This window comes from Dasypus novemcinctus, chromosome 16 (genome assembly GCF_030445035.2).
Source record: "Dasypus novemcinctus isolate mDasNov1 chromosome 16, mDasNov1.1.hap2, whole genome shotgun sequence".
Lineage (NCBI taxonomy): Eukaryota > Metazoa > Chordata > Mammalia > Cingulata > Dasypodidae > Dasypus > Dasypus novemcinctus.
The window spans coordinates 32,541,996-32,561,155 of record NC_080688.1 but is presented as its reverse complement, the minus strand read 5'-3'; the positions used below and the strand labels follow the sequence as shown (position 1 = coordinate 32,561,155).

Genomic DNA, 19,160 nt, shown 5'->3' with positions numbered 1-19,160 from the left:
GGTCCTCTTGCTGGAGTCACTTTATAAACAGGGGACTGAAAGCAGAGACACACAAAAGTGGCAAAGACAGAGAAACCCTGAGAGGCTGGAATCAGCAGAGCACAGAGGCATGGAAAGAGGCCCCTCAGGGGCTGAAAAGAGAGGAGGCTTGGCGGAGAGGGGAGAGGTGAGTCATATGCCTAATGGCCTGCAGCTGAGCCCCAGAGAGGGCAGAGCCACTATTTTGCCCCACCATGTCCCTGTCACCCACAGCGGCAACTTGGTGAGCTGCATCTCCAACGATGCCTTGATTTGCACATATTCACAGCCTCAGAACTGTAAGTTTTTCACCTAATAAGTTCCCATTATAAAAGCCAACATTTTTCTGGTATATCACATTAGCAGCCCATGGCAAACTAAAATAGTCCCCAACAAAAAATCCAGTCCCGCAACGCAGACATGAGCAGTGAGCTTTACTGAAGACTGAATGGCATGAAGGTATCATAGGTATCACCTCCCTTAAAAATGTCTTGGCTACCCCAATTCCTCTTTTATCTGGCTGGTATTTGTCCATACATTCTGGCCTGGAGGTAGGCTGGGTTGTGGTAACATTCTTTCTAATAAAAACCATAATAAACAAAATGCAGGCAAATGAAAAATGTCTCCACCTCATTGTGAACGTGTGAATTTTAAAACCATTAACACCATATTAGCCTGGATGATGCAAGAAATATGAAACTAAGTTATGGCATTTTGGTCAGATTTTCCCAATGTGGTCATAAATGAGAAGAGAAATAGAAGTTTTCCCATGTTTTCAATTTCCAGACTTCTTCTTAAACCAGGAATGAATTGTTGCAAAGAAATAAAATGTTTTTCTATCTGCAGAGCAACTCCTCCTGTCTCAGGACTTTCTATGCTTCTTCACAGTTTCTACCAGGTTACAGGTGTGGTCTCATCAAAAGCTTTTCAGCCTCCAAGGTCTTCACCCAAAGGGCTGAAACTGATTACAGATGGAGGGGAGAGAAATAAATTTTAAAAAAAGGAAGCAGATGTGGCTCAACTGATTACAGATGGGATATTGTAGTCAATACTTGCAATGGTTAGGCTAATGTGTCAACTTGGCCAGGTAGTGTGCCCAGGGTTTGGTCAGGCAAGCACTGGCCTAATTATAATGTGGGGAAATTTCCTAAACTTTAATCATCAGTGAGTTGATTGCTTCTGTGGCTGGCTATATCTACAATCAACTGAGGAGATTGCCATTAGCAACTAGGAATGTCTCATCCAATCATTTGAAGACCTTAAAAGATGTGATTTCAACATTCAGAGAGAATTCCCATCTCTTCTTCAGACAGCCAGTGTCTCCTGGGAGAACTCATCGAGGACCTGCATCGGTGTCCCTGGCTTGCAGCCTACCCTACGGAATTTGGACTTGTGCATCCCCACAGTTGTGTGAGATAATTTTATAAAATCTCACACTATTTACAGATATCTCCTGTTGATTCTGTTTCCTTAGAGAGCCCTGACTCTCTTGCTCGTTTGGCCTGAAGAGCAATGCTGAAAATGTTCAATGGATAACTGCAAATGGAAGATTGCCAGGAAGATGGGAGCTGAGGAAGGAGAGACATTAGAGTGAACCGAGATCCTTGAAGAGGAGGGAGGCATCGTATTGCCAACCAGAGAAAGACCAGGTCAAAGTAAACAACAGGAAGAAGGATTTGAAAGGATTGTTTCTTTTACTGGGTAATTGAACCATTAAAAAAAAGAGGAAGTAGAGTTTTTCAGTGGCTCCACAGGGAAAGGTTTAGCTTCTACAACCAGGGAATCATCTTTGTGGCAAGCGTCATGCTAAATGACTGTGAGCGGCAGCCTTGCTCATGGGCTGGACTGTGGGAACACTGAGAATGAGCTCATCAGGGAGGCTCCTGGGAGGCAAGTCTTCTGTGGCTTTGACTCTGGGAGTGAGGAAGCATGATGTAAGTGCTTGAGCAATGCAATAGTATGGAATATAGGGGAAACAGCTTATAGCGGAGATGGTACTCCCCCATAACAAAAATCCTTAGGGAGATGTGGGCACTGATAGGATCCTGGCTGCTTCACTGCCCCAGAAAGCCATCGGATGAGCTCAGGCCCTGTGGGACACCCCCACTCATCTTCACTCAGTGCAGACTTGAGTTTGGTACTGTATTTGCCGAAGTGAGCAAGAATATCCCTGTCTACATATAATAACATGACTTTAAAATGCTGTTTGACCTAATGTAAGGGGGAAATGGAAAGGAGAAATGAATTTATATGGCTACGAGTCTCTAAAAAAGAGTCTGGAGGCTGTCAGAAGGATTGCCCTTATGCACAACTGAGCAGAGTGTAAGAGACAGATAAAGTAGATACAATCCCCAGGTACTGGTTCCTTGGAGGGCTAAAGAGACCCACGGGTTCTATGGTCATGGCAGATGGGGTTCACTGCCATGTCAGATGGCCCTTCTTTGGAGCTGGTGTTTCTGTGTGATAAAACTGGACTCAGATGGGATCTCTTTTCATAAGACTTTCATGCTACTTTACTGGAATTGCAGTTGGTGTTGGGGTTTAAGATATATTTAGGGAATTTGAATCTCTGGACTGACAGTGTGATGGCTGGGCCCTGAGCCTCGGCAGATTCCAGCTCCTACAATCTGATTTATTGGACTCACCTCACTCAGCTAAGATGGAGTGAAGAAGGACAGCCACCACACCATGGAGCCTAGAGTGCCTACAACTGAGAGCAGGGGGATTGCATCCAGTATCCATGTGGAATCTGAGCCTCCTCTTGACAGGGAGGCACAACGGACACAGCCAATCCAAGGTCCACAGAGAAAAGGTGGCTTTGGAGTGGGAAAAGGGGACATGGTGGCTGAGGGGTGTGGGGAGTGGCAGGAGGAGATGAGATGTGGGGGCGCCTTTGGGACTTGGGGTTGCCCTGGATGGTGCTTCAGGGGCAGTCACCGGACGCTGTGAGTCCTCCCAGGGCCCACTGGATGGAGTCGGGGAGAGTGTGGGACTTGATGTGGACCGTTGACCATGGGGTGCAGAGATGCCCAGAGAGGTACTTACCAGGTGCAATGGATGTGTCATGATGATGGGAGTGAGTGTTGCTGGGGGGGGGGTGGGTGGTGGGGTTGAATGGGACCTCTTTTTTTTTTTTAATGTAATATTTTTACAAAATCAATTAAAAAAAAAAAACCTACTTGAAAGAGCAAAAACAAAAACCAAAACAAAACAAAAAAATCACATGGGAGCTTTCAAAGCTTCTAATGCCTAGCCCCCACCCCCGACCACTTACATTAGGACTTCTGGGTATAACTTAGGTATCAGTATTGTTTAAATTAAATCAAAACATTTCAGAGTACTCAAGAGTTCTGTATTACTTAAATTCCCCAGAAGTTTCCCAAAGGGTATCTGAAGCTGAAAACTATATTGCACCAGTTCAGCTGAGAAGGAGATGAGCTCAATACAGCTTTCTTACAGGTCCTTGAGGAGCTGGACCTGTGTTGTGTGCTCAGGAGAGGAGTAGCAATGTCATCAGAAGGGCTGATACACCAGTAATGTCACAGGCTGTTCTGCAGAGGGGCATAGAACCTATTCTAATATGTGGCTATACAGTATACTTTTGACTTTCATTGAGAGTGGTTTGGCATTTGGTGGCTGGATGCAGCCTGTGCAAGCCACTCACCAATCCTTTAATATATTATTACTAAGGGTAAGACATTTGAGCCTGATTCAAATTGCTGCCATAATGGTAAGTTGTAAAAGCTGATGATTCTCAACCAACTGTGATCCTCCCCCACCCAGGGGACAAACAGCAATGTCTGTAGATAGTTTGGTTGTCCCAACTGCAAGGAGGGGTACTTCTCCTGGTATCTAGTAGGTAAAATCAAGGGAAGCTGTTAATTATCCTACAATGTACAGGAGAGGCCCCCACCCCAAATAAAACATTATTGAGCCTAAAAAAAATAAATAATAAGGATGTGGACTCACGGGAACACATACATAAGTTATAGTCACGGTGTCGGACACACCCTACTCTTGAAGATGATGTCATATTTAGCAATGCAGGTTTGCTAGGAAGGAACGTATCACTGGTCTAGTAAATCTAGGAATAACGACTTCCCTGTCTATTGCAGCTGAGCTGGACTTTCATCCCAGCAGTTTTCTTTCATCACCTTGCTTCAGGAATGTGGAATTGCCCCTTCCCCTGGGCTAACTGGGGGTGATAGATTGGAGAGAATTATGGGGGAAACTTTTACTTCTTATACTGTATGGTCAGGGCAAAATACTGAGAAGTAAAGAGGATTTTAGGTTTTGAAATCTAACTGGCCATTCTAAGTGCTCGAGGAAATTAATTCAAGAGGAAGTAGAAAAATAAGCAGCCTACAGTTGTGGTTTCTCTAGCAAATATATCCTTTGTACTGGAAAACAGACAGTTTCCTATAAGTAAATTTTCATTTTGAACATTGCTTTGGTTTAGGATCTGTTGTTTTTTAACTGTACAAAGCTATATTGTAACCTGATTTTAATCAGGGTTTAATAATCTGAGATTCATTAAATATATTTTGTATCTCAGAAATGTATTCACCCAAGAATTGTGGCTTTTGAAATTTAGATGAATTTTCTTAGAAATTCAAGTAAACTATTTCACATTTCTTTGCTTCTATGTTCTTAATTTCTTCATAAAGAACTTTAATTAAAAATGTGTATCATAACTGAAAAAGATGAGATTAAAATTCAGATTTTTGTGTTTTAAAGAGGTCACTGGATTCCTTCACTTTATGTCTTTTGTGGGAAGACTTTTTTTTAAAACTTCTGGAATGTTAGCATTGGAAGGAAACTTCAAGAGCAGAGCCCACCTCACATATTGCAAAGATAATCTTTGTGGATGCACATAGCCAAATTTTTATTGTGGGACAAAGTAGATTCAGATGGAAATGTTCTTTTCTCCTGGTGCAGAACCACTTTTCTTTCAGCATAGTTTGGAAATCTCTCCTGATTTCAAACTTTGTAGCCTCTACTGCCTGACTCTATTTACTTCTGGCAAAATGGTACTTCAGTGAAAAGCTCATTTATTGATTGAGAGTTTAAAAAAATTTTCAGCACAAGTAGTTCCCAGAAAATCAATCCATTGTCTTGCCAATCTCTAAAGTAGAACTCTGTGAACAATCTTTGTAAAATGAATGGTGGCTGGGGAAGAGGACATGGCTCGGGTGACTAGGCTCCCACCTACCACATGGGAGGTCACTGGTTTGGATCCCAGTGCCTCTTAAGACAGCAAGCTGGCATGATGGGCAAGTGCAGAAAGCTGACACAACAAGAGACACAAAAAGAAAAAACATAATGAGAGATACAACAAAGTAGGGAACAGAGGTTCCCGGTGCCTCCTGAAGAAAAGAGCAAGCTTATACAACAAAAGATATGTGGGGAGGACAAAAAACATAGTGAGAGACACAACAAAAAGCAGGGAGCAGAGGTGGCTCAAGCAATTAGGTACCTCCCTCCCATGTCAGAGGTCCTGGGTTCGGCTCCTGGTGCCTCCTAAAGAAACAAGACAATCAGACTCAGCAAGTGAAAAATAACAAGGGGGTTGGGAGAAATAAAAATCTTAAAAAAAAAAAAATGTGAATGGTGGCTGGGGTCAACTGCAGCTCTATGGGAAAACTTGGAATAGGTGGCTGAAGGTCTGGCAGCCAAGCACATGAGGAGCCAGTATTCTCACACTGGACTGAGCGTCTTCTGGTCTTTGAGTACTAATGTTCCTTCTTTCATGACGAGCAGCCGTTTCTCCAGGCCCAGAGTCTTTTCTACCCATGAGAGGCAAGTCCTTCCCTTTGGCCCACTTCTCTACCTTCTCGTCCCATCTCATTTGGTACTTTGTGGAACCACGCAGGTGGAATGAGCAAGATTTGAATCCAGGTTCCTTGGGCCAGGCCAGTGATTGGAAGATGGAGAGGAGCTTACTAGGAAGCCTGTTCTTACGAGAAATCCAGATCAAATTAGTGTCCCGAAGGGAGCACCGGGCTTCCAATTTGAACAGTTTTCATAAGCTTGTGTTGAAATAAAATACAGATGAATACTAAATATAGAGGAAACAATCCTTACCATAGGTTACAGTTGACTAGAGGGTAGCCCTGCTAGGGATGCTTGGGTATCTTCAGGGAAGCCTTTTACTTGTGACTCTAGAGGGGATGTTCTAGAAGAAAGAAGGCTTAGGTTCTTACGGGCCAGGAATCAAGAGCTGAACAGATGCATGCCCCAAAATCATTCCCTTGATATCTCCTGCCTCTCTGGGTCAGCCCTGTCCAGTAGAACTTTCTGTGATGATGGAGATGTTCTGTCTGTGCTGTCCAATACTAGCCACACGAAGTGTGGTCACTGCGACTGAGACAGAAAATGCTGAATTTTACTTAATTGCTTTAAATTTAAAAAGTGTGTGTGACATGTTTACTCCATTGGACAGCACAGCTTTGGGTCACCCCTAGTGTGTGAGTCTTGTCTACTTCATCATGACTAGAGGAATCTGGAGCTTGATGTGGTTCTGGGAAGACTTGGGAATTCATATTTGCTCAGGATTGGACCTGAGATTAACTCTGGGGCTGTTTCATTTTTCCTTTCTTTCTTTTGAGGTATCAGGGTTGGGTTTTGAACCCGGGACCTCATTTGTGGGAAGCCAGTGCTCAACCTCTGAGCTATACCAGTTTCCCTGGGGCTTTTAGTATGGACATCGGACTCCTCAAAGCCTTGTTAAAAGTAGGCCTAGATTATGTTTTTGGCAAGAAAGGAGCAGAAAGTCCATCAGATAGATACATCTTAATGCAAGGGATGGCGCAGCTCTAGTGGCACCAGAAGTGGAGGGGCTGCTCTGCAGCCATCACAAATTGTGCTGAAGAAAATATGGGACAAATCAACGACAAATATCCAAAAGTATTACTAAGGTTATGAGTTCCTTACACAGAACTGTATTGTACCTTTTTCATCTTCCATCTTTGTGAAGAGGTCAAAATACCAGGTATTAATAGAAGCTGACTCCAACCCTCATGGATAACTTTCAAGACTTGAGTGGAGGAAGTAAACAGCAGATGTGGTAGAAATAGCAAGAGAATTAGAAGTGGAGCCTGAAGATGTGACTGAATTGCTGCACTCTCCTGATACAACTTTAATTGATGAGGAGTTGCCTGTGGATAAGCAAAGAAAGTGGTTTCTTGAGATGGAATCTAATCCTGATGAAGGTGGTGTGACTATTGTTGAAATGACAACAAAGACTGTTACATCGACTTAGTTAATAAAGCAGCAGAGTCTGAGAGGATTGACTCCAGTTTTGAAAGAAGTTCTCCTGCAGGTAAAATGTCAAGCAGCATCCCATGCAAAAGAGAAATCTTTCATGAAAGAAAGAGTCAATTGAGGCAGCACACTTCCATGTTGTCTTATATTAAGAAATTGCTACAGGCACCCCAACCATCAGCTACCACCCTGAGGGTCAGCCACCATCAAGGGGGAGGCAAGACCCTCCACCAGCAAAAATATTTCGACTTAGTGAAGGCGCTGACAAATGGTGAGCATATTTTAGTAACTGAAGTGTTTTTTAATTTTAAAAAGTAGGCCTAATGTTCATTAATGATTAATCAATTGCTGGTTAGCTACACCTGTGTTTGAAAGAATAGGCACTATATAAGCTAAAAACACATATTCTTTGCCTAAGCAAACAATGTTCTATTTTTAGTTGCCTGGTGTGTTTTCATGCTCCAAATCATCCACAACTGATTGCTATTAGCTTTATGAAAGTCCAAAAAAAACATGAATTGTACCCATAATGAATCATTGCCACAGAAGAGAAAGGGGTCGTTTTTAGGACATTTGTAAAATGACATGGTTCACTGTCCTTCATCTTCTGAAAATCTGAAATTGAAATCTTCAATTCAGGTTATTAAATCTTCAAAACAGAGGAAAGAAAAAAGAGCCGGGGGGTGAGTAAAACCAACAGCGATTCTTGCCCTAAGGGGACTTACGGTCTGGCCCGGAAAATGAATATTAGACAAGCAAATACTAGTGGATTGAAGCAGGTTACGAAAGCGCGCTCATCTGGAGTTGATAGGCAAGAGTCTTTGGTGATGCCAAGTGAAGGCATGTCATTTTATCACGATTTCATCTGGTTTTTGTTTGTTTTAAGGAGATACCAGGGAGTGAACCTGGACCTCATACATGGGGAGCAGGCACTCAACTACTGAGCTACACCTGCTCCCCTCACATTCTGTTTTAACAGGGCCTTTCCGGTCCTGTGGTCCCTGAACTCTGATTCAACTTCTCCAGACCTTTTCTTGCCACTTCCTTCTCAATAGAATCTCCTGGACCCATCAGGTGCCTTGACACAGTGGCTGAACTTGTCAGCACGGTGAATCCTTGTGTACAGCGAAAGAGGGTTTCAGAGGAAGGGGAAGAGAGGGAAGCCGCTGAGCAGAAGAAAGCTTGGCTTGTGGAGGTAGGGGAGCAGGCGCAGGGCTGAGGGGCAGCTCGCTGCCTTAGCCCCGAGTTATCCACGGGTGCCTGAGGCTGTGGAAAGCTCCTTTAAAGAAGGCGTGTGCAGTGGGTGGCGGAGGGGTGGGGGGGATGTGTGGGATCGCTGTGCCTGGCGCATGCCTCTACGGAACAGGAATGTGTTGAAGTGGTCACGGGGTGTTGTCTCGGTGGGTGGAGACCCACACAGTAACCAAAAGAATATTGAGTATCTCCATCCTGGGAGTCCTGCTCCGTTTCCTCATGCTCCCTGGCTAGGCTATTTTCCTGGAGTAGCCTGGGTGGGGCGGGAAGGTCTGGGATTCCCAGTTCGTTCCTCCTGAACCCTCTGTCTGGCTGCTCTGGAGGAGGGACCCTGGTTTTTGCTGGAAAAAGCCCAGGAGGACCGTGGGGCTGGACAACCTCTCCTTCGCTCCTGCCTTCCCCACATCCCTGGCAGAGGCCGGAGGAGACGGTGAGCGGCCCGGGCAGCCTCTGGGGTGCTGACCGCTCTGCCCTGGCATCAAGCTTGCAGAAAGCCTCGCGTGGGCATTTCCCACAGCCGGAGGGGCACCCCCGATGGTTTCCAGCTGTCCCCGCTGGCCAGGAAGGCCTCTTCCACGTGGGAGGCTTGAAAATGCTGTTATGGACGCCGTTACCCTGAACCCCAGTGCTGGAAACCGGACAGCGGGAAGATTAGGGAATCGGGCTGGAGCGGAGAATGTGTGTGGGGGCGGGGGCGCGCTCCAGGGAAGTTTCCTAAATTATGAGCTGGCTCCAATTAGAATGACTCATGTTGCATAGCAAGAACTCTCTTCTGCTCTGGCTCAGGCTATCAGGGGTGCCGGCCCTCTAGGCAGTGGGAGGGTGCCCCTCTTTTTTGGGCACGAGGACATGTGTTTTGTTTTTGTTGTCCAGCTCGGCTGCATCCAAGAGGCTTGACGAGGAGACTGTCCTCTACTGGCATATGAGCAAAACCCAAGAGCGCACACATTTTCCCATTCAGGTCTCAAATGCTCAGAGGAACCACGTTTTTCTGAGATGACACATTTTTGCAGCATTATGCTCTACTCGAGTGTGCAAAACAATGAAGTGGAATTTTTCTCCTTTTTTGCCTTATTTATTTTTGCATTTTCCAGGACCACACAGAGGAGTCCTTTGGTAGGTAGGAAGGTTGGGGGGCCAAGGGCTGGTATGGATTTGGACTGAATTAGACATTCAGAATGCATTTGCTGAAGGGAGACAAGGGGTGCTTAGTACTTTCTGGAACTTCTCTGGATGGGACTACTTAATTACCAGAGGCAATTGCTCCTTCTGGAATAAGGCCATTTGGGGTGCAGGGGAGAAGTCCTAGGATTTGGAGTTAAACTCTAGCCCTGCCACTTCCTGTCTGTGGGAACTTGGTTAAGTCACTTAAACTCTCTGTGCCTCCCTTTCCTCATTTGTGTAAAGGAGAAAATAGTGGGCCTCGATGGGGGTAAGTGGATGGCGGGGGCGGTTAGAAATGAGAGGGACTGCAGAGCCTAAAAACTTCCTTTGTCCTCCCCCCCTCCCCCGCAGCTTGGCTTTTACTCATCGTGTCCCCACCCCGTATCCCAGCAGCCCCGCTGCACCCCACCAACCCACCCCACTGGCCCCCTGCAGCTGGCTGGCTGAGCAGTGCACTGTAACCCTCAGGAAGTGATATAAATCCCATTTCTTTCTGGGATTTGGCCCAAAAAGCAGGCCAGCTGCTTGTGCTGGTGTTAGAAATGAAGAGAAAGTGAAGAGGCTCGAAAGTGATGGTTACAAGCCAGGAAACAGAAGTCCAGGGGAAATGAAGACCGAGTGGCTGGGCGCCTTGGGGTGCTGAGCTCTGGGGGGTGTCCTTTGGACGTGCCGGGGGCTGCCGTGTGGACCCCGCGCTGGGCCCTGCATTGCTGTGCAACGTTACGGTGTTTCGGGGAATGTGTATTTTCAGAGAGGGCTTTTAAATAACTCCAATTCTTCTTCCTTATTTCTGTCATTAACAATATGGACCAGGGCATGTTTTTAAAAAGATCTGAGTACAAATAGTGTGAGGTGCTGTCTCCAAAGGCCTTGGACATAGGAGCTTGGCTAGTGTTAGACCAGGGGTTTTGTTTTTTTTTTTTCCCTCTTTATTAACATGTATTTATCTTTATTTTTTTATTTTATTTTATTCATTTTTTAAAATATTACATTCAAAAAATATGAGATCCCCATTCACCCCCACCACCCCCACCCCACCACTCCCCCCACAGTAACACTCTCCCCCATCATCATGGCACATCCATTGCATCTGGTGAGTACATCTCTGGGCATCACTGCACCCCATGGCCAGTGGTCCACACTATAGCCCACACTCTCCCACGTTTAGACGAGGGGTTCTTAACAGGGGGTCTGTGAGCTGGAATTGAAACTCAAAAAAACCATTATTCTTGTGGGGATGTGTTGGTGTGGGTGTGATATATTTAATAAATAATACACGGTATAGTGTGGACTTAGTAAGGGGTCCATGGTCTTCACCTGACTGGCAAAGGGGTCCATGGAACCAAGGAACCCCTGTGTTGAGAAAGAAGGCACAGAGAGAAATACGGCAGGTGTTATCAGGCCACAGGCACAAAATCCTGAGTCATACCTGAAAATCTCCACACAGCGGTGAGTGGTAGAGTACACACCAAAGCATGTGTACTTAAAAATGTCCATGTCCGATGGGAATGGTGAGGCCAAGTTGTTCTAAGTTGTCTGTCTCCCTGGCCCTTAGTGGTGGGGGCAGCCATGCAGGGGGGGTCTCAGATGGAGGCGGTGGGGGAGCCCTGGGATTGGGGAGCATCTGCCTTCCTGAGGCGCATCTAGTGTTGGCTCAACATCCGCCTGGAGAGAGTAGGCAGGGCCTGGGGAACCTGGATCCTCTTCTCTTGGGTCCAAGTCTTGGGCAAGTGGGTGTGGAGGTACTTAGAACAGCTGCCAATGAAGAGAAATCCTCCCTTTCTCCGGCAGGTACCGAGTGAACTTCCGGCCCAGATACGTCACCAAGTACAAGACGGTGACACAGCTGGAATGGAGATGCTGCCCTGGTTTTCGAGGGGGAGACTGCCAAGAAGGCCCCATGGACCCAGGGAGGACTCCCCGCCCCACGCCTGCTCGGCCTCGAAACAGCGTGAAGAAAGCCACAGGTAACTTCTCCATTGTCTTGTGCCTGGATGCCGCCAACATTCCTTCCACCCGCAGGGTTCATGACTGACAATGTCGAGCTTTCCAAGGTCTTTGAATAACATGCAGGAGACACACGGGGCAAGCATATTTACTTGCAGGAGCAGTAGCAATTGGAAGAAAAGCTTTCTTGCAGGTAAATTGCTTGGTTAGGGTTCACTTGGGAAAGTCAGAGCCTTAGGAATCAGCCTAACCATCTAAATCAGATAGTTTCAGACTTACATAGCCTAGAGGCACAGATGCTAAGAGATTCAAATATAGTGATGACTTGTTCTTTCTTCACTTTTCACTTACAAAGCTCTATGTGTTAGGATTCGCCATAGAAACAGAACCAACAGGTACATATACATACATGTAAATATTTTTGAGATTTATGATAGGAATTGGCTCACACTGCCATGTGGATTGGCAAGTCCAATTCCCTAGGGCAGACAGGAACTTGGGAATTCCAATAAATGTTTGGATGAATTCCCCAGGACAAGCTTGCTGGCTGAAGTAGAGATAGAAATTCTTCTTCCTTACTGCTGAAATGATCAGTTTCCCTTTAAAGCCTTCGACTGATTGGATGAGACTTCTCTTCATGACTGAAGGCAATCTCCCCTTTTGGGTGTAGATGTCATCAGCACAGGTGCATTCAATGACTAATAATTTAAATTCATTAAATACCCTTATAGTAAGAACCAGGCCAGTGCTTGCTTTGACCAAACAACTAGAAGCTGTAACCTGGCCAAGTCAACACATGAACTTAACCATCACAGCCCATACATCTGAATTTAAAAGAGCTAGAATTGTTTTTGGAAAAAATTGCTTTTATTTTTCATTGTGGTAACATATATAAGTTAAAAATGGCCATTTTAACCTTTAGTATACCTTTAGTGGCATTAATTACATTTACAATGCTGTGCTAACATCACCACCATCCATAACCAAAACTTTTTCATCACCCAAGGTAGAAGCTCTGTACCCGATAAGCAATAGCTCCCCATTGCCCCCTTTCTCCTCCCCAGCCTGTATACCTTTGCCTTTAAATGTAGCATTAAGGGAATGACTTCAATGGATAACAACTTTTTGGCATTTTGTTCTACATCACTTTTCGTATCTCTTTTGAAGTGGTGTCACGCAGATGCAGCCTCTATTTTCTTATGAAATTAGATACTTAAGTCATCTTTAAATGATTATATTTTCCCATGAGGTGTTTTCTTCAATTCTGAAACTGGCAGTACTTCCCAACGTAGTCTGTGAAATGGTTTGAAAAATAATTTTTAATATCTAAAGTAGTGCATATCAACTGAATGTTTATAAAATATAGGAAGAAAATATTTTAAAGCACACAGTCTCACCAACAAATGATACCTACTGTTAACATTTTGTTATAGAACATTGCTTTTTCCTACATTTGCATATACATTTTGTTGAAGAAAAAAGTATTCATTCATCCCATAAATATTTATTTAGCTTCTGTATTTGGAAGGTTCTCTTCCAGGCTCCTGGGATAAGCACAAAACAATGGAGGCACCGACCTTGTCTTCGTGGGACCCCCTGACTCTTAGGAAAGGCACATATTAGACAAGTAATTACAAGAAATCATGATAGATACTTTTGGGGAAAACGTGAATAGAAAGCTATTGGATCAAAGCACTTTTTGTTTAGTTTTAGTTTTTAGTTTTATCAAAGTTTACATAAAATTTAGTGAGTTGAAAAGCTCTGTGTACTATTAAGAAAAACAGCAACTGCTCATGCCTCCTTATTCCCCATTTTTCCTCCCCAGAAGGTAATTACTTCAGGCTCTTTAAATGATTCTTTTGGAATTTACTTCCATGCCACTTTTTCATTATGGAAGGTAAGGATTTAGTTCCCTCTCCTCCCAACATGCTGTTCCTATACCACATATGATACAGGTATATCATATTTTTAATGGTTCAAATAATCAGTGTTTACATTGTAATAACTATGTAGCAAATGCTCATGACTGAGCCATGTAGTATACTATGAATACTTCTCCTCCCCTACACACATTTTTTGATGTCTCTAGAATTAATAATTGTTTTCCTTTGCTTGGTTTTCCATCTTCTTAACCCCTATTTCACCTAAACTCTCCTCTGCTTATCTAAATTTCTTACTACTTTCAGACACTTCAGGTTCATCTTTTTTTTTTTTAAGTTTTTTTCTTTTTTCTTTTTTTTTAAATACATAAATCACACAAAATGTTACATTAAAAAATATAAGAGGTTCCCATATACCCCACTTCCCAAACCCTCCACTCCCACATCGAGAACTTTTTTCATTAGTGTGGTACATTCATTGCATTTGATGAGTACATTTGGAGCACTGCTACACAGCATGGACTATAATTTATGTTGTAGTTTACACTCTGTCCCAGCCCATCCAGTGGGTTATGGCAGGATATTTAATGTACTGCATCTGTCCCTGCAATATCATTGAGGACAACTCCAAGTCCTGAAAATGCCCCAATATCACACCTCTTTTTCCCTCTCCCTGCCTTCAGCAACTCCCACAGCTACTGTCTCCACATCAGTGATATAATTTTTTCCATTGCTAAAATCACAATAATTCTATAGTAGAATACTAGTAAGTCCACTCTAATCCATATTTTATTCCTCCATCCTGAGGACCCTGGGGTGGCAATGTCCACTCCACTTCTAAATCAAGAGGGGGCTTCGATCCCACATGGCTGATGGACATAATTCTCCTGGCTTGCAACTGTGGGCTCTCTCAGTTCCCTGGTGTGGTGGTTGACTTACCCAGGTCAACTAACAGGGAGATTCATCTTCTTGAAGAAATTTCTCCTAGATTCTTCTCAATGCTGTACCTGTACTAGTCACTCTCTTTTCCTGGTTCATGGCTATGATCCTGGGATCTTAACCTGCCTCTCTCCTCTTGAATTCCCTGTATCTTACATCCCCATGCTGACGCTTTCTTGGCTTGCTCCCTTGTTTGGGGGGCACACATCCCCTGATAGCTTCTTGAGATCAATGCTTGGGAGATAAACTTTTTGATGCTATATAGTCTAAAAACATTTTTTTCCTAGCTTCAGAATTCTAGGTTGAAATCATTTTCCTTCAGAATTTCAAAATCATTGTTCAACTTTCTTCTAGTTTCTGTTGCTGCTGCTAAAAAGTTCAAAATTCTGATTTCTAATTCTTGTGTGAACTTTTTTTTCTCTTTTTGTCTCTCTTTTTGCCCTTATAGTGGGCTTTCAGGAGGGAGTGAAAGGAAATGCTTATCCTCAATACACTGTCACTTTAGAGAACTTAGTATGTTTTTAACTTAAGCTATAAAATTATTAATCTATAATGAACAACTTTCCATGTCATTAAATATTCTACCATATCATATTATGGCTTCAGAGAATTTGATTGATTGTATTATAGTTTAAACAATCCCCTAACATTGGTCACTTAGGTCGTTTGCAGTTTTTTACTATAATAAATAATATTCAAATTAACATCTTTTCTATAAAACTTTGCATTCATTCTTGCTCATTTACTACAATAAATTTCTAGGAGTATAATTGTGGGGTCCAAAGAATTCTGAGTATTTTGGTACATCTTGGCAAATTATCTTCAAAAAAGTTGTGGCAATTTACAGTTTCCAGTGGTATATGAGAAGCATTTCCCTACAACCTTGATCTTCTCCTATTCTTCTGCCCTATTTCCTTTGTCCAGAATGGCCTTTCATTTGTATGTGATTCAAAAGCTCGTTTTCTTCTCCTAATGTTTTGAGTTAGAATACATTTTCTAATATTGAAAATACAGACTTTCTAATTCTCTATGAGGAAAAATACATGTGATTGGGAGTTTAGACATCTGGATTCCAGCCTTTGTTTTAGCATTAAATTAATTTTAATCAATAATAGCTGTTATTATGACCTCATGCAAAAATTTAGAGGAGGAAAAACACAATGAGCATTCAGCTCAAATATCGGCAACATTCTAAATTTACTTCCAGTGTTTGTCAGGGTACATTTATGCACTTTAATCTAGTTTGTGCTTGGCTTTTTCTACTTTACCTCATGTGTTTCATTATAATCCTCAGGCCTGTCAGTTTTAACTCTTTCCCAGTGTTTCTTGTGTTCTATTTTGTTCAAGGGCCTGGTATGTGCATTGTTTTATTGTTGGAGGTTTTTGATAGTCTTTTTGTTTAATTTATGTCTCCATCAATTTATTTTCTTTTTATGTTTCCTCATGATCATTTTTATAATAATGTCTTTCTTTTGGACTCTTTTCCATGGAAGTATATTTCTCAAAATAGAATTACCAAAAATTCAATATTTATATTCTTTGTCTTAGTGAGTCTTACTATGTATGGCTACATGGCTCTATTTTTAGAAGACACCAATAAAGTCAATTGCTTCCTTGCTCTTTTGCTTTTAGTTTCCCCAAGTGCATAACAGGGCTAAATAATGTCTACAAGACTTTTAGCATAGGGATATCAATAAAAGAACACTCCAGAGTTGCTTTGAGGATAACTTGCTGCTCATCTGATATACTGACCAATGGCTAGTGTGTAGATCTTGCTAAAGTGGCATCTTGTGCCAGTATGCAGTCAACCTTTGGGGTGTAATTGCATTTCACTAATGTGGGAAGTGATGTATTCATATGATAAAAAAAGATAAAGAATATTGAATATCTAATATGTGCCAGTCACATGTCCTTTTAACATCCAAGGAGGGAACATGGTCCCTTCATTTTATATAAGAGGAAGTTATTATGGTTTGAAGTTAATTAACTTGCTCAAGTGTAGACAGCAGCCAGCAGAGCCAGAATGCAATGAAGGTCTATGTGACTCCAAAACCATACTCTTTCCCAATTTCCCATAATAATTGCCCACAATTAGGTAGGAGAACTGTAAATGAAGGTTTAAGTGTGTGTCTTAAATATCCTGCTCATATCTTTGTAGAAATTCACTACAGGTAGAAAATGTTAAGTCATATCTAATTCTTTCTTTAAAACAGATAATGAACCAAACCATGTCTTGGATCCTAAGAGGACACTGGTGCCAACTCGTGCAGCAGAACCAAGCCAGACAGTAAATCCAGAGCAGAAGCCCCTAGAACTTCAGGAAAAGAAAATCCAGGTGCTTGAGGAGAAGATTGTCCGACTCACGAGGACAGTTCTTGATCTCCAGTCTTCCATCGCTGGAGTGAGTGAAAACCTTAAACACACTATTCAGGATGATGCCAGTAAAATGCTGGCGTCCTGGCTCAGCAACCTCCACCCCCGACCAGGGCCTGACAGTGTCATTGGTGGGGACACAGAGACAGTCCAGCTTCCTGACAACCTTAACACTAAAGAATCTGGCATGAAGGACATCAAGTCTGAGTTGGCTGAAGTCAAGGATACTCTGAAGACCAAGAGTGACAAGCTAGAAGAATTGGATGGGAAAGTGAAGGGATATGAAGGGCAGCTCAAACAGCTCCAGGAAGCCGCCCAGGGCCCTGTGGTCACTATGACCACCAATGACCTCAACCAAGCCTATGTAGATCGTAAGCTCGAAGCCCTGAGAGAGGAACTCATAGAGGGAATGGATCGAAAGCTGGCTGACTTGAAGAACTCGTGTGAGTACAAGCTGGTTGGTCTCCAACAGCAGTGTGATGATTATGGGAGCAGCTACATGGGAGTGATTGAACTTATAGGGGAGAAGGAAACAAACCTGAGAAAAGAAATAAATGACCTTCGGACTCAGCTACAGCGTCCTTCAGCCCAGCCAAATTGCTGTGATCCGGCAAAGAATGGTGACTTTAGTCAACAGATTAAGACCTTAGACCAGAAGATTGAAAGAGTTGCTGAAGCCACAAGAATGCTGAATGGGCGAATGGACAATGAATTTGACCGTATCACAGTTCCAGCACTTGATGTGGACTTTGATGCAAGGTGGAATGAACTAGATGCAAGAATCAATGTGACAGAGAAGAATGCAGAAGAACATTGCTTTTACATTGAGGAAACCCTACGGGGGACCATTAACAGAGAGATAGATGACTTGAGGCGACTTTTTGATCAGAAAACCCAGTCTCTGGAAGACCACCTGGGGAGTGTTCTCCTAGAGATCACCAACAGGACTGATGCAGAATTCACCCCCTTGGGGTCATTCCTACCAGGTGTGTCAGGGAATGAACAGGTCATGACTGAATTAAACCACTTGAAGGGTAAATTTCAAGTTGTTGAGGATATTTGCCTGCAGAACTTGCAAGGAGAGCCACATGGAATAGAAGGTACTTTGCCAAATGGGGAAGACCACACAGTGGGTGACAATTCAATTCTTCTGAAATCTCTCAATGACACAATGCATAGGAAGTTTCAAGAAACTGAACGTAGTATCCAGAAACTTCAAGAGGATTTTAGTTTTCTTTATTCTCTGCTAAATCACACAGAAAATGATAAGACTCATCTTCAGCAAGAGATGAGCAATTGCAGAGAAAGTAAAAACGATGTGGGTGGATTTACTAAGGAGGGTGAGAACCTCCCATCTACTCAGGAACCCATGGCTGATTGCTGCAGCCAACTGGAGGAGAGGTGGCAGAGTCTTCAGGGCCAGGTCCTCTCTGACCTGGACACCTGCAGGGAAAATACACAAGGTATCCAGAGGGAGATCTCCATGGTCGAGGGTAGGGTGTCTCACATGGAAAAAACTTGTGGCAAATTGGATTCCATCTCAGAAAATCTCCGTGGCATCAAGGAGGGCCTCAATAAACATGTTAGCAGCCTGTGGAGCTGTGTCAGGCAGATGAATGGGACACTCAGGTCACATTCCAGAGACATCTCTGGCCTCAAGAATTCAGTCCAGCAGTTCTATAGCCATGTCTTCCAGATTTCTACTGACCTGCAAGATCTGATCAAATTCCAACCATCAGCAAGTAAGTTTACCTTTACAATTCTTTTTATTGTGTTTGTTTGGAGCATGTGACAGATTTATGCTAGATTTTGGACAGTTTATGGAATTCCCTAGACTACCTCTGTGCTGCTCTAAGTGTGGCTCATGGATTGGTGCCAGTTCATGAATTGTTTGTTGCTGAGTGACAGTGAGATCAATACTGACATTAAGAGTAAGCATTTAGCAACTTTAAAAATAATTTGACATTGCTGCAGCATGTAAGTACCTGATTTATGTATTTTACAAAGGTATCAGTACACAGCAAATTGAAAATGAAGGAAAAGTGGTCCTTCTCCATGGATAGATTTAGAAATATTGGTCTATGCTATCAGGATGATGATCTTAGAGTTGGGTCAGATTTTTTGCATAACCTCTTGGAGCTGTGGGTTCTGTCAGCCCCTTCTCTTATTTAGGAGGTCTCCTGGATGCTTATCCATTCACCACTCTGCAAGCAGCACTTTGTTTTTTGTTTCTGTCCTTATAACCTTTGTCATCATCATCGTTGGTGGTCCCCCTCCCATCCCCTAAAATCTAGGGCCTGGATGATGGTGCATGCAATGCTG

The 19,160-nt window shown here is 43.2% G+C and overlaps 1 protein-coding gene across 1 annotated transcript in view; it reads left to right on the top strand.

The window, feature by feature from the left end:
- The window catches only part of EMILIN2 (elastin microfibril interfacer 2), a 79,346-nt gene that overhangs the window by 24,208 nt on the left and 35,978 nt on the right, over positions 1-19,160 (top strand). The window contains exons 3-4 of the mRNA XM_058277492.2: positions 11,491-11,666; positions 16,679-18,580. Of these exons, the coding sequence (XP_058133475.1) occupies positions 11,491-11,666; positions 16,679-18,580 (2,078 nt within the window). The remainder of the gene's footprint in view (positions 1-11,490; positions 11,667-16,678; positions 18,581-19,160) is intronic.